Below are 14,697 nucleotides of genomic sequence, written 5' to 3' on the forward strand. Positions count from 1 at the left end.
ACTCTGTGCGTGTGCGTGTATGCAAAGTGCAGCTTTTTGTGACGTGCATTTGGCCGGGGAATGTGTGTAGTACGTACCAATTAACGTCGTACCGTGGCCGTGTGTGACCGAGTGTAGCGATTTTATTAATTCTAAATTCGGTGCCAACTTGCCTGCAAGGTGTAGTGCATGTGTGTGAATAGTAGAGTGGCACGATCGGTGTGCATACTTCGATACAAAACGCGTGGCGTGTACGTCTGAACGACCTTGACGGGTGTTGTTCCGTCCGTTTAGTGTGTGCTACGAGATAAGCGATCGATTTGGCTCGCGCCGGAACGGTGTGTTTGTGTACGTCCTTGTTAAAAACCTCATTTTGTAAAGGCCAAATCAATATCGGAATCGGAAATAAGCGATCACTGCGCTATTTATCCTGCGAGAGAGCCAGTCGTTCCGTTGTGTTACGGTGCAGCAAGAATCTATATGTGCATGTGTTGTGCAGCCGTGCCCGTCGACTGCGTAATCAATCAAACAAGCGCGCGTGCGGCCCCCTTACTTTCCGTCGCGTGTGGTGTGGAAAAGCCATCAAAATACGAACCAAGCAAGCCCCGGTGTCGATTGTGTCTCGGGCAGCGAGACACAGCGAGCAGCATCACCATCATCAACCACCGTCCGTCTGCGGTGCGGCACCGGACGACGGCGACAGTGGCCCGATAGCAGCGACAACAAAGACGGCGTCCAAATTCGAAACGATGGCGGAAGCCCAGCGACTGATCGGGATATCGCTGGCGAAGATAGCCCAATCGAGGGTGTGCCGTGGTGGGGTATCGCTCCACAAGAACCTGCTGGTAGCGACCGTCCTCCAGAAGGCACGTTACATCTTCATGGAGGAAGCGTACCACATCGTGCACGGACACTACTTGCAGCAGCAGCAGCAACAGCAGCAGCAGCACCATCATCAGCTGATGCAGGAGCAGCAGAATGCCGCCTATCTGCTGGCGGGTCACTGTGACAGTTTGTCAGCTGACAGCTCATCAAATGACAGTTGTGATGATGAGTGCAGCAACAGCAAGTGCGGTGTGGTGGACGAGAGGTCACATCTGCACACGATAGGCACTGCTCAGGAGGACGAGCTGGTCGACCCGGTCGAGGAAGATGAAACGTCTGCTTCGTCCTGTGCTGCTATTGGGGAGAGCTTATCGTACGACTGTGACAGTACCATTCTGCCTACTACGATCGGTGGTCTACCGCTCGAGCCGCTCAACATGTGCCGCAATGGTGGTGGTTCTTCCGGCACGGAAGAGGAAGACGAGGAGGAAGAAACGGGACCGGGAGGAGATGATGAGGAGAAGCACACCTCGCCACCACACGATGTGTCCCATCTGTTCCTACTGCCAGCACTGGCACCGTGGATAGGTGCCGCGGAAGACAATAAGGAGAACGTTAGCTCCGGCGGATCCTTTCCATTCCTACCATCCGTAGTGTCCTCGCCATTCGACGACGAAGAAGACGAGGAAGAGCCGGAAGACGAGGACGATGAGGAGGAAGAAAACACCTGCCAGGATCTGTCCTGCCATCAGCGGAAGCCGGCAGTAGTGGAGGAGCAAACGCCCGAACTGGTGAAGCAGTTTGAATCGGCCGTCCGATCGAAGGGTGCTATGCGGTACTTCGATTTGGACGATCGGCGACCGGTGGGCCGGCCCGAACGCAGACGCCGTAGGCATCGCACGGAGGGTGACCATCAGCAGCAACAACCTCTAGATAGCAATGCCACTTCTACGCCAGCGAAACGTCGCCGATCGTCTACGACCGATGAGTCCAAGGCGTCGCTTGCTATGACGAACAGCGAAACGGGCAGCGGTCACCCAGTGGAGGACGATGATCGCATCCTGCCGATAGCGCTACTCTCAGCCAAGCGCATGAAGACGTGTGATTCCCAACGCCCCCTAACGCCGGCCATATGCAACAGTAGCAGCCACGGTAATACCAGTCCACCGCAGTTCTATTCGTCACCGCACGAAACCATCTGTGCGGGCGATGCGGAAACCCTGTCCGAGTGTGTGAATCAGCAGCTTGAGGCGGAAAATCTCACCACCACAAGCCTTCCCGCTTCCGGGTCGAAGTCACCGGAGCTGCAACCGCACACCGTCGAGCAACCGGAACTGCCCGACACGGATGCACCGCCCACACCGTCGGTGGAAAGTATCGACCGGATAACATCACTCGTTTCGATCTTCAGCTTCGGCAATCTGTCCCGGTCCGTGTCGACGCCCGACTTCTGTGCGGCCCAGGCCCAGAAGGACAGCCGGCCGGATGCGGGTGGTTCGCTGTTGACCAGCCAGCTGCAGCATCACGGACAGCGCGGCTATCTGACGATGACCGTATAACTAATGCTGCTGCGGGCCCTCGATTACGGTGCCGGTGGATGGAATTACTTCGAGTACTAGTACGAACTGGTTACGTTACGTTTATGTGGGCAGGGCCAAAACACACAAAAGAAAAGAAGGGAAAAAAACACCGACTAAAAGGACGTGATAGTAGATCTAATGCGATATATATGATTGGGTGAAAGGCGTAGAAGTAGAAGTACAGGAGGTGGAGTAGTCGAATTTCGAAATAGCGCGAAATCTTCCGTGGACAGACGGAGTTGTACTATTCAGGTGGGAAAAGGGATAAAGTTTAGGAATGTGCGCGCGGGTAGTGCCTCTTACTTCATAACAGTAGTAGTATCAACTGATCCCCCATGTCGCTCTTTTTATCTTCAACAGAGTATTGGGGTCTATCATACCTGAAGTTAGAATATTTATATCTGAAAAAGGGATATCAGTCAAAAGCTGGAGCAAATATTGGACCCGGGAGCAGTAAAGCGCAGAGATGAAGAATGCTGAAGAATTCGGTTCGGTTCTGCTCTCGGCAGCCACGTCTACTGTTACGTTAATCGACCATATCCCGCTAATTTCTTGAAGATTATTCCTGAGAATATCGTGCAAAAATAAGCATATTCTGCAGCTGATCGACCCTTTTATTGGGAAAACAATCTAAGCATAACACCAGATAAGCCTCCAAATGTCAATACGCATACAGAGCGTCTAGTTGAAGGTATGATAGACACCCATGAACGGTTAAGGTTTTATGCCCCCGTCGTCGTTTATCTTTCCGCCATGTTGCTTCCTTGTGGTTCCGGGCTGGGAAAAGCCACTGACCCCCGGGAGAGTCCGGAGAAGTTTGAGTTAGAGCTTTGAGCGCGTTTCCTCTTTTGACCCTTTTACACACCGGAGTAGTCGATAGCAGCAGGGGCGATCGGTTCAAGCACCACCACCACCACCCCGGTGTGTTGTGGCAAAAACGGTACTTTGCATTCGAAACATCGCGATCATTAGCGAATCGAACGGCTGGCCCCAGCCTCGCTGGGAAGCACAGAAGCAGGTCGTGTGTGGCTCACCTTCCCTCTCACCAGTCGATCTGCGATCGTAGCGTGCGAAGGAACTCCGGGTGATTGGGCAGATAGAAGGGTGTTGTAAGGGTGTATTTCCTTTTACCACCTGAGAAGAAGCGGCAGCCAAAACGGGAACAACACAACAATAAAAAACCGCTACTAAAAGTGACGCGTAGAGAGCGTGGAGATGTCCGTTGGAAGGAATGAAACAATGGCACCAATCCCGCACGTCTGTATGTGCGAGAGTAGAGAGCATCATCATCTTTCGAGTCGGGTCGGTCGGGAAGAAATGTTTAAATATGGCTAGAAGAGAAAGGAATAGACGGAATAGGACCAGCACCGAGAAAAGAAACGGTTCGATCCATGTTTCGGTGCAGGGTTTTGTGTGCAGCATAGCGCCACAGAACGGTAGAGCGAGAGCAAATGGGCAATAATAACTCCGCATAGAAGCATAAAGGGTCACGCGGTAAGGGGCACGCAAAGAGTGCGCCACTTTCCGTCGCTTCCGTCGAGCCGGAGGGAGCCGGAGATCGTGTTGCCCATTATCAATCGAAGGCATCGTTCCGTTCGCTGTGTTGTGATCTTCCATCCCCACTAAACACTCCGGTAGCAGCAGCATAACGCGGAGTCCATCGTGTGCGGAGTGTGTTGGGCAGCAGACAACTGCAAATATCCGTGATGTACTTTTGAAGGTGCTGTAAAATTGCACTAATACATGCGCCACCGAGCATGCAAAGAGAAGGGAAAAACAACGCTCAAATCTAAGATTCCCGGTGAGGTCGTCTATTCGCGGGGGTCGGTCCGTCCGTGGTTCAAAGTTTGGGTCCGCGCCGTTGCAATAGTTGCAGTTTTCTCTTCTACATACACAGAGAGGGAGAGAGAGAGAGACCCATCACGATCACCTTACTCTCATGTCTAATAGTGCAGAAGGGAAAGGGTGAAATGAATTTGTAAAATGGGTTTTTGCGTTATGCGACGAAACTGGCCGATGCGTTTTAAGATGGCCGATGATGATGATCCGGTTTGCAGCGCCACCGTTGATATAAGGGGGGGCAACTTTAGGGTTGTGCAAATTAGCAAGATGATGTGCAATAGCGGTGCATTGTGTTGCGTAGTATGTGGAAATCCACAGACGGAGATGAAAGTTAGTTTATTGGGTCCAAATCACCTTCACCCCCCACCGCACGATCATCATCGATCGCGGAATGTCAATATGTTGATGGATCATTGAAGCAGAAGCAGCACTGCTTTTGCCATCATTCGTGTTCATCATCATGCTCGCTTTGCCGATGACTCGATTGGATTTGCGAAGAAAAGCCCACCCCGCCAGAAACAGTCCGGAATGCATGGGGGCGACGACGGTATGAAGAAGAACCACGAAGCGTCGAAGGTTTTTGAAAGTTGTTTCCGTTTGGCTGTGAGAAAATTAGTATGACGGGGTGGGCTTTTTTTGTTATTGGTTTGAAGATGGGTTTTTCTTCGGACACACATACAAAAGATTAGATCGGTGTGTGTGTTTTTGTTTCTTCGCTGTGCAAACACTATTGTACGCGAGCGCGCGCGGGAGATTAGCTTTCGCGAGGCATAATCATTCAAATGGAACGTTTGATTTTAGGCGCGATGTTATTTTATTGTGGTTTATGTTAGGGCGGGTGATACGGTGGGGCAGTTGGTGGTTGAGTAGAAAGGAAGAGTGATCGTAAATGTGTGTGGTTAGCAAAAATGTTTATGAAAGTTTGCACTGATAACTGCAATCAGTGATGACAGCGAATGTAAACTATGTTTTTTTTTTATGTTAGCTGTTTTCTAAAAGGTTTTTTTGTAACAATCTTTTGTTTGTAGATTGTTACTCTCTTTTGGCAGGAATAAATGTTTATTCTGATGTGTTTAATCTAATGTTTCATTATGATTTATTCAGTCAACAAAAAGCATTAACAAATTTATTGAATCCAAGCCTGGCTGCTTTGTTTACATTTTTTTGCTGCAATTTGCTATAATGCAGCTGTGCTATAAACTGTCAGATTTTTAAATCAGTCGTTTCCAAAATCAATGCAAATTAGGTATGGAAAATGTGTTAGTTATGTTCCCATTCTCGCACAACAATAACAACAAGGGGGGGTAAAGCAAAAATTGAAAGCAATTATTCGAAGGTGATCGTATAACCTTCCACCACCCGGAGGACTGGCGAACAACCGATCGTACCGAACCGTGTGTGTGTGTGTGTGTCAATGAACTTTGCGCGCCAGCCGATCGCGCTCCCATCGCGTGGATACCACCAAACGGACAGATGATGATTTTACAACCCTCTTTGGCCTCCCTGTGGCCTACCCTCCCACCCCATCCTCCCCTCTCATGTGTCATTTTCGGTTGAATTGTGATACGAAATTTTGCGCATTTCGCCATCTTTTCTTTCGGTGCCACAAGAAGAATTATGTGTGCGCGATGCGTGTGTGTGTGTGTGTGTGGTGTGGGGCAAAAAAGTGAAAGTTTACATAAATGCGCTGGTCCACTAGAAAACCCTTAATTCCATCATTCACCACCACCCCCACTTTGAGGGGGGAGAGGAGTGTCTTGATCGTCACCACCATGCGCCCCCCCCCCAACCCTTCTAAATCATAAGACACTTGCCGTTTTTTTTTTTGGATGCACATTTAACGAGGAAGGGATAGATGTAATGGAATGGATTTTTCCCACCCCGTTTGTTTTTTGCGTGTGTCCCCCCCATTGAGGGGAGTTTTTTTTTCGCGCGAGTGTTGTAGACGGTGCGCAAGGGATATGATTCCGTAACAGTTCGATTCGGGTGTAACTACTTTTATACAATCGCAAACACGCGATCAATCGATCGATTGGGTTTGTTGTGAGGGGGGAAGGGAGGGGGACAGAAGGCAAAACGAAGGATCCAATCATCCGGGCCAGGGATTAGTACGGAGTTCGGTTTTGGGGCTACGGTGCTCGCTCGGTGCTGCTCTCCTATCGATATTGCGCAACACATGCCAGCGCGCGGGGTAACATTTCTCACCACCCGAAACCGGCCCCGGTCTGTTCGTAATGTGTTCCGCGTTTTGTTGTATCATGGTGTGCAGCAGCAGCACCAGCAACATGCCACTTAACCTAACAAGCCCAAGAAATAGTGGCCGCGTCCGCCCCTTCTCTGTTTTTTGCCTTATGCCTCTATTTTTGGTTTATGCAACTCATCATAAAACGAACTGCTGCTACTACTGCTGTTTCTATCGCTCGCTACTCCTCATAATTAACGTGTGTAATCGTCTGGCATTAGAAAGAGGCGTACAGGGAGGGGGCCTTTTTGTAGTGGAGGGTGATAGGACAAGACACCGAAACATCTCCATAACTTCGCGTCAGTTTTGCGTAAAAGACAGGAAAGCAAATGAAATAACGACCAATAATAGGCGGCGCAACAAATCATAAAGGAAAGAAGGTGCTGCTGTTGAAATGAAGCTGTTGATTTTTTTTGTTCTGCATGTATGTGGGGGGGGTAAATTTAAGATTTCAAAGGAAAGTATTCTATCTAGTTTGGCGTTTTAATTTTGTTATCACTATTAAGCACATTAGCGTAGGGATAAATTATGAGGAAGCAATATGGAAGTCCAATATCCGCGGATAATCTTTTTAGTTTTTCGTTTTTTTGTGTTTGGTGAATTTATTTAAGCTGACTCTGTTCTAGGAGTTGTATTTATCTATTTTACTGTGTTTGTTACTGATTTAGCGTGTAAAAAAAAGGAAGCAAGGATGGTTATGCGAAGACCATTTAAAAGCACATAAACTAACAAAGGCGCGCGCACATTCGTTAGAGGAAACAATTAAAAATTGATTCACGTGAGAAATGAAACCACTGAGGGGGATGAGGAAGAAATTGGTACTCCTAGAGAAATAAATAAAAAAAAAAAACAATTCGAAACTGGGCTCTAAAGTGCGTAAGTTAACTTTAAAACATAAAGCGATACGATACTATATAATAAATATATAGACTTTAAACACACACACATGCGGGAGCGTAGGCTAAGAAAATATACATTGAAAAGAAAAAAAAGTAAAACAAACAAAAAAAAGGTAAACAGAAACTTGATCCGAAAAAATATGCAAAACACAACATTCTAGCCAGTAGTGTTTAAATAAGGCGGTCCCGGTTTTTCTCATTTCGATCATCACGATATATCAGCCGACGTAGAAGAACGGTGGCAAGCATAGGTGCTAAGATGAACTGGAGGGCGGAAGTGGAAGCATTATTATTGTAAAGAAACAAAACGTTATTGCTATTGTTTTTCTTTTTATGAAAAAGGTATATCTCTCCCTCCCCTTTCCCTTTATCCTATTATTTTACGATTAGATGGTGCGGAAGATGATGATTATAAATATATTATGTACATATTAATCACTATTACACGTATAGGCAGACACACAAACAAATGCAACACACAACACAACACTATTACTATTACCGGTATTTGTACACCATGCCAATTAAGGAAGTACGAAAGAATGTTTTAATATATTTGCAAAATGGCATACCGAATTTGCCACTAATGGAACATTGCTGCTGTTATTTTTTCACTATTGTATTAAATCGATAAAGGATAATATCACAATGAATGAATATGTTTGGAGGTTTGTAATCAATGTTTGTTGCACGGTTTTACCCAGTTAATTGCGACGTAGTAGTTGTGTGCTTAACTATCTATTGTTGTGAAGCCAAATTGTGCAGCTTATGCTAAAGAGTATAAAGGGAAAGAGCAGTCCGTCGATAGGACAATAAGTATTAGGTGCGCAAATAAATAACGGCCGTTTTATTTTTATTTTATTTTTTTTTAGTTTATTTTTACTCGTGTAATTTTTTTTTGAAGAAATTGGGTCAATCAAAGTATTGGCCATTATTATTTATTACTTTCTTCCTCCTTTCGGGTAAATCGCGGATTCCTTTTCGGAAAAATGATACGTTTTTCGACGCAATCCAGGTATCCAACCAATTCTGGTTCTGTTCATAGGAGGAGAACTTCTGGTCAGCCAATCCATGTGCCATGGAACGGAACAGATGGAAATCTGATGGTGCCAGATCCAGTGAATATGGCGGGTGCGGTAAAACATCCCATTTGAGGGAATTAACGTAGTTTTTTACAGGTTGGGCAACATGGGGCCGAGCATTGTCATGCAGCAGAATAACTTTGTCGTGGCGTAACTTTTACTCGCACGAAATAATCACTAAACTGTTTACTTAGTTTGATTATGACGTTTGTAAACGTCAAAACCGCGCCACAGTCCACAGTGGCCCCATCGATTTAGAAATAGCCGTTATTTATTTGCGGAATAAATAAGTTACAAACTCCTAAACGCTTAGGTTCATCAGACGTGCATTTCAAAATTGTCATCCACGCGATCATTGTGATGCGCACGTCGGTGCTATAAAAGCAGTTGCCGCCTAACCAACGTTCCCAGAGGGATGAGCTGACAGCTCGCTGCATACACGCCTGTCAAAAACACACGCCGGCTTTTGTTGTTTTTTCGTAAAATTAGAAAACATATTTGCTACATCCACGAACGAATTCACACAACAACGTGAGTGCTTTGCCTTCCCACCCATTCCTATTCTCTATCAGCGTGTGTAAGATTCGTGGGAATGATATAAACGGGCAGAGAGTACTGTAGCAACTTGATGCTTGGTGAGAATTGTGCAAAGTGTCAGCATGTTTTCACTGTGCAAGCAACCGCACGAAGCGACGGCAGTGGAGTTTTCGTTAACGTGCCATTTCTTCAACCATAATGAAAAATCGCTCGTTACCGGTGGTGCTAACGTGCTCAAGGTGTACCGTGTCATCCCGGATGCCGATCCGGCAACGAGGGACAAGTATACCGGTAAGCAAAAGCAAAATGCATCTACCAAAACATGTAGCGCGTCGTAGGCCTTAATCCGGAATGTTATCGTTTTTTTTTCAGCTGCACGACCACCAAACATGAAGCTCGAATGTATGGCTTCGTACCGTCTGTACGGTAACATCAAGAGCATGCAATCAGTTTCTTTAGCCGGTTCGTTGCGCGATGCACTGTTGATCAGTTTCCCGGATGCCAAACTCTCGGTGGTCCAGTTCGATCCGGACAATTTCGATCTCAAGACGCTTTCGTTGCATTACTTCGAGGATGAAGACATTCGGGGCGGTTGGACCGGTCACTATCACATACCGATGGTACGTGTCGATCCGGACAATCGGTGTGCGGTGATGTTGGTATACGGGCGGAAGCTTGTGGTGCTGCCATTTCGGAAGGACAGTTCACTGGATGAAATTGAGCTGCAGGATGTGAAGCCGATAAAGAAAGCGCCGATACAGCTGGTGGCGAAAACACCCATCCTGGCGTCGTACATTATCGAGTTGAAGGATTTAGACGAGAAGATTGATAACGTAATCGATATACAGTTTCTGCACGGATACTACGAGCCTACGTTGCTAATTCTATATGAGCCTGTTCGAACGTTCCCAGGGTAAGTTTCTCGAGATTTTACTGTCTTAAATGTAAAACATTAGTAAAACATCGTTTCTCTTTCCAAAGTCGAATCGCTGTCCGGTCGGATACCTGCACAATGGTAGCACTATCGCTAAACATTCAACAGCGTGTACATCCGGTTATTTGGACGGTTAACAGCCTGCCGTTCGATTGTATACAGGCGATACCGATCAATAAACCGATCGGAGGTTGCTTGATAATGTGCGTCAACTCACTGATCTACCTCAACCAGAGTGTACCACCGTACGGTGTTAGTTTGAACAGCAGTGCGGATCACAGCACTAGTTTTCCCTTGAGTAAATATTAATAAGTAGCACTACCATAACACATAACTTCATAACGAAATCTTATTTCACATTCAAACAGAACCACAAGACGGCGTTCGGATGAGTCTGGATGCGGCGCAGGTGTGTTTTATTGAACCGGAGAAGCTGGTGCTTTCCCTAAAAGGTGGTGAACTGTACGTGCTGACACTGTGTGCTGATTCGATGCGTAGTGTAAGGAATTTCCACTTCAACAAAGCGGCCGCCAGTGTTCTAACGAGTTGCGTAAGTACGACCGTGTGCAAAAGATACATTCGGAAGCCTAATGTTACTGACATTCTGTTTGCAGATCTGCGTTTGTGAGGATGAGTATCTGTTTCTCGGGTCCCGGTTGGGTAATTCGCTTCTGCTAAGGTTCAAAGAGAAGGACGAAAGCTTGGTAATTACGATCGACGATAGTGGGGCGGTCGAGAAGGAACCGAAACGCCCACGGCTGGAGGAGGAGGAGCTGGAGGTGTATGGCAGCGAGTACAAAACGTCCGTCCAGCTAACGAGCTACATTTTCGAGGTGTGCGACAATGTGCTTAATATTGGACCGATCGCCCATATGGCGGTGGGTGAACGCATCCCGGAGGAGGACGTAGAAAATCCACCCGAAGTGCAGATTGCATCGAACAAGCTCGATATCGAGGTGGTTACATCGAGCGGACATGGGAAGAACGGGGCACTCTGTGTGCTGCAAAGTTCCATCAAACCACAGGTGATCACAAGCTTCGGATTGTCCGGTTGTCTCGACGTATGGACGGTGTTTGATGAAGCGGTTGCGCGGAAGGCAGAAGACGGCCCTTCAACGCACGCCTTTATGATACTGTCGCAGGAAGGCGGTACGATGGTGCTGCAAACGGGCGAAGAGATTAATGAGATAGAAAATACGGGCTTTGCCACTAACGTGCCGACGATCCACGTGGGAAACATCGGTTCGAACCGGTTCATCGTTCAGGTGACGACAAAATCGATCCGATTGCTGCAGGGAACGCGCCTGCTCCAAAACATTCCGATCGATCTCGGATGTCCGCTTGCATCGGTCTCGATCGTCGACCCGTACGTGTGCGTACGATCGTCGGAGGGTCGTGTCATAACGCTTGCGTTGCGCGAAGGCAAAGGAACGCCCCGGTTGGCGGTGAACAAAAACACAATCAGCCCAACGCCGGCGGTGGTATCGATCAGTGCGTACCGGGACGTATCCGGGCTGTTCACCAAGAAGATCGAGGACGTGTATGATCTCAGCAAGGGTGGCGGTGCGTCCGCTTACTCGAGCGGGTTCGGATCGATGAAACCGGAACCGCACATGAAGATCGAGGACGAGGAGGATCTGCTGTACGGTGAATCGGGACGCTCGTTCAAGATGACGTCCATGGCCGATATGGCGATCGCGGGCAAAAGTGGAGGCAATGCGGACTTCTGGATGAAGTACATGCAGCAGGTAAAGCCGACCTATTGGTTGTTTGCGGCACGGGAAAATGGAACGCTGGAAATCTACTCAATGCCCGATCTGAAGCTTGTGTACTTGATTACCAACGTCGGGAACGGTAATAAGGTGCTGTCCGATTCGATGGAGTTTGTACCGCTGCCGATGGGAAAGGGTGCGATGCAGGAGGACGCCACCAGCGCGTTCGGGACGACGTTCGGTGTGTCGGCGTCACTGCTGCCGAAGGAGATCCTTATGGTGGCGTTGGGCAATTACGGCTCCCGTCCGCTGCTGTTCATCCGTCTCGAGCACGATCTGTTGATTTACCGCGTGTTTCGCTACTCGAAGGGCCATTTGAAGTTGCGCTTCAAGCGCCTATCGACCAGTGTTACGTGCCCAATGTTTAAAACCGTTCCCGCACGGTTCGCCAACCTCGAGCCAACTGTGACGGGGGATGCGGGTGCCGATGATGCGACCAGCGATGCCGCAAAGTCGAACGAACTTGCCACGAAGGTACTGTACGAGAACATTTCGATGATTCGCTACTTTGCCAACGTGTCCGGGTATGCGGGGGTGGCGGTGTGTGGTGAGAAACCCTACTTCCTGTTCCTGACCGCGCACGGTGAGCTGCGTTCGCACCGGCTGTACGCGCGCACGGTTATGAAAGCGTTCGCACCGTTCAACAACGTCAACTGCCCGAACGGGTTCCTGTACTTCGACGAGCAGTACGAGCTGAAAATTTCCATCTTTCCCACCTACCTGTCGTACGATTCTGTGTGGCCGGTGCGTAAGATTCCGCTGCGCAGCTCGCCGAAACAGATCGTGTACCATCGGGAGAACAAGGTGTACTGTGTGGTGATGGATGCGGAAGAGATCTGCAACAAGTACTACCGGTTTAACGGTGAGGATAAGGAGCTGACGGAGGAGAACAAGGGTGAACGGTTCCTCTACCCGATGGGGCACCGGTTTTCGGTGGTGCTCGTTACCCCGGCTGCCTGGGAAGTTGTCCCCGAGACGTCGATAAATCTGGAGGAGTGGGAGCACGTGATAGCGCTGAAGAATGTCAGCCTTACGTACGAAGGCGCCCGCTCGGGGCTGAAGGAGTACATTGCGGTCGGTACGAACTTTAACTACAGCGAGGACATAACGTCGCGTGGCCGGTTACTGCTGTACGACATCATCGAGGTCGTACCGGAACCTGGCAAACCCCTGACGAAGCACAAATTTAAGGAGGTGATCATCAAGGATCAAAAGGGACCGGTGTCGGCCATCTCGCACGTGTGCGGATTTTTGGTCGGTGCCGTTGGCCAGAAGGTGTACCTGTGGCAGATGAAGGACGACGATCTCGTTGGCGTGGCGTTCATCGACACGAACATCTTCGTGCACCAGATGGTGTCGATAAAGTCCCTCATCCTGGTCGCGGACGTGTACAAATCGATCAGCTTGTTGCGGTTCCAGGAAGAGTACCGAACGCTGTCGGTCGTATCGCGCGATTACCATCCGCTGAACGTGTATCAGGTGGAGTACGTGGTCGACAACTCCAATCTCGGGTTCCTGGTGTCGGACGATCAGAGCAACTTGATCACGTACATGTATCAGCCGGAATCGCGCGAATCGTTCGGTGGGCAGCGGTTGCTGCGCAAAAGTGACTACCATCTTGGCCAGCAGGTGAACGCCATGTTCCGGGTGCAGTGCGATTTCCACGAGTCGGATGTGATGAAGCGGACGCTCAACTACGACAACAAGCACACAACCTTCTTCGCAACGCTCGACGGTGGCATTGGGTTTGTGTTACCGCTGCCAGAGAAAACGTACCGGCGGTTGTTCATGTTGCAGAACGTACTGCTGACGCACAGTCCCCACATGGGTGGGTTAAATCCAAAGGCGTACCGTACGATCAAGCAAACGCGCAAGCTGCCGATCAATCCGAGCCGGTGCGTGGTGGACGGGGATCTGGTGTGGAGCTTTCTGGAGCTGCCGGCGAACGAAAAGCACGAGGTTGCGAAAAAGATCGGCACCCGCATCGAGGAGATCTGTTCCGATCTGATGGAGATCGAGCACGTAACGCACGCACTGTAGGGTGGAGTAAACATTCATAAGGTAAGAGCAGTGACAACAGAGTAAACCATAAACCAATATATTGCAAAACAAAGCTCTAGGACGTACATTATACTTACAAGCATTATGAGCGAGTGGTTTCAGCGTGATTTCAGAATCTTGCGGTGAAAGAGAAATTGAGAAATTGCGTAAAACTGTGGCCTGGAAGGGATAATTCGGTGTCAGACGGAATGTCACACCCGGGTTAAAAGAACCGAGAAGAAGTCGAAGTTGTTGATTATAGTACTCGTAAGATTCCGATTGAAACAGTTCTGAATCGGAATCTTGAAATCGGACATTGGATCAGTTCGATCAATTCTTTTAAGCGAACATGCGAACTTGATTTGGCTAATTACGTTACTGCAGTTCGCGAATATTCCGCAGAATGAACAGGTCAGTTGAATTATTCTTGCAATGTAAACGTTATTAAGCGAAAAGTAACATTTTGAATGTTGTACGTTGATCCGCTTGTTATTGCCCGTAACGCACAATAGTATAGTTAGGAACAAAATGGCGTGTTACCTAGCACGGTAGGTTGAGCGAACAATATGAACGTGCGAAATGATGTCACATATTTTATGATAGACAGCAGAACGAAAGGTTCGTTCAGTTCCTTACAACGAACGAACCAGTTTGCTAAAATTCTAACGATTTCCCAAACTCTAGTTCTCAACGGTCGATGTTAACGAAGGTGTTAATTAGTATAATTAGTGATATGTACCTGGTTTACCAATGACTATCAAACGATTCGTAGAAAAGCAGGTGTACGAATGGAACTGATTGTTCTCCCAGCAATTCAATTTCACCGAGTACTTTTCCTGCGTTATCTTATCATTGAACATGTTACAGAGCCACTAAGGCGCGAGCTATCGCGTAAAACTCTATCTCCAAATATCCGAGATGGTATGGAACCTGGAACTATCGATAAAGTTTTGTTTCCCAGATGC

General features: G+C 48.2%; 2 protein-coding genes across 4 annotated transcripts; both read left to right on the forward strand.

The window, feature by feature from the left end:
• Positions 1–308: 308 nt before the first annotated feature.
• On the forward strand, positions 309–6,025 carry LOC128310756 (uncharacterized). The gene has a single exon (XM_053047473.1). It carries the CDS (start codon positions 729–731, stop codon positions 2,361–2,363), a length of 1,635 nt encoding a protein of 544 aa, XP_052903433.1. The 5' UTR covers positions 309–728; the 3' UTR covers positions 2,364–6,025.
• A 2,981-nt stretch (positions 6,026–9,006) lies between these two features.
• On the forward strand, positions 9,007–13,776 carry LOC128309707 (cleavage and polyadenylation specificity factor subunit 1). 3 transcript variants are annotated; one of them, XM_053046160.1, is made up of 6 exons: positions 9,007–9,292; positions 9,365–9,899; positions 9,968–9,977; positions 10,083–10,218; positions 10,289–10,470; positions 10,535–13,776. In XM_053046160.1, the coding sequence occupies exons 1-6, from the start codon at positions 9,109–9,111 to the stop codon at positions 13,730–13,732; spliced, it is 4,245 nt and encodes a 1,414-aa protein (XP_052902120.1). In that variant the 5' UTR covers positions 9,007–9,108; the 3' UTR covers positions 13,733–13,776. The 3 variants fall into 3 exon arrangements, with proteins under 3 accessions (XP_052902120.1, XP_052902119.1, XP_052902118.1); XM_053046159.1 differs by having other exon boundaries at positions 9,968–10,218; XM_053046158.1 differs by having other exon boundaries at positions 9,007–9,277; positions 9,359–9,899; positions 9,968–10,218.
• Positions 13,777–14,697: the final 921 nt, after the last annotated feature.

The sequence above is a fragment of the Anopheles moucheti genome, chromosome 2 (assembly GCF_943734755.1).
Source record: "Anopheles moucheti chromosome 2, idAnoMoucSN_F20_07, whole genome shotgun sequence".
NCBI lineage: Eukaryota > Metazoa > Arthropoda > Insecta > Diptera > Culicidae > Anopheles > Anopheles moucheti.

Excerpts from the sequence above, each read along its gene's own strand:
- LOC128310756 (XM_053047473.1), top strand. The coding sequence starts at position 729 with ATGGCGGAAGCCCAGCGACTGATCGGGATATCGCTGGCGAAGATAGCC.
- LOC128309707 (XM_053046159.1), top strand. The coding sequence starts at position 9,109 with ATGTTTTCACTGTGCAAGCAACCGCACGAAGCGACGGCAGTGGAGTTT. Across the intron at positions 9,900-9,967 it reads CCTGTTCGAACGTTCCCAGG|TCGAATCGCTGTCCGGTCGG; the intron begins GTAAGTTTCTCG and ends CTCTTTCCAAAG. Across the intron at positions 10,471-10,534 it reads CCAGTGTTCTAACGAGTTGC|ATCTGCGTTTGTGAGGATGA; the intron begins GTAAGTACGACC and ends TTCTGTTTGCAG.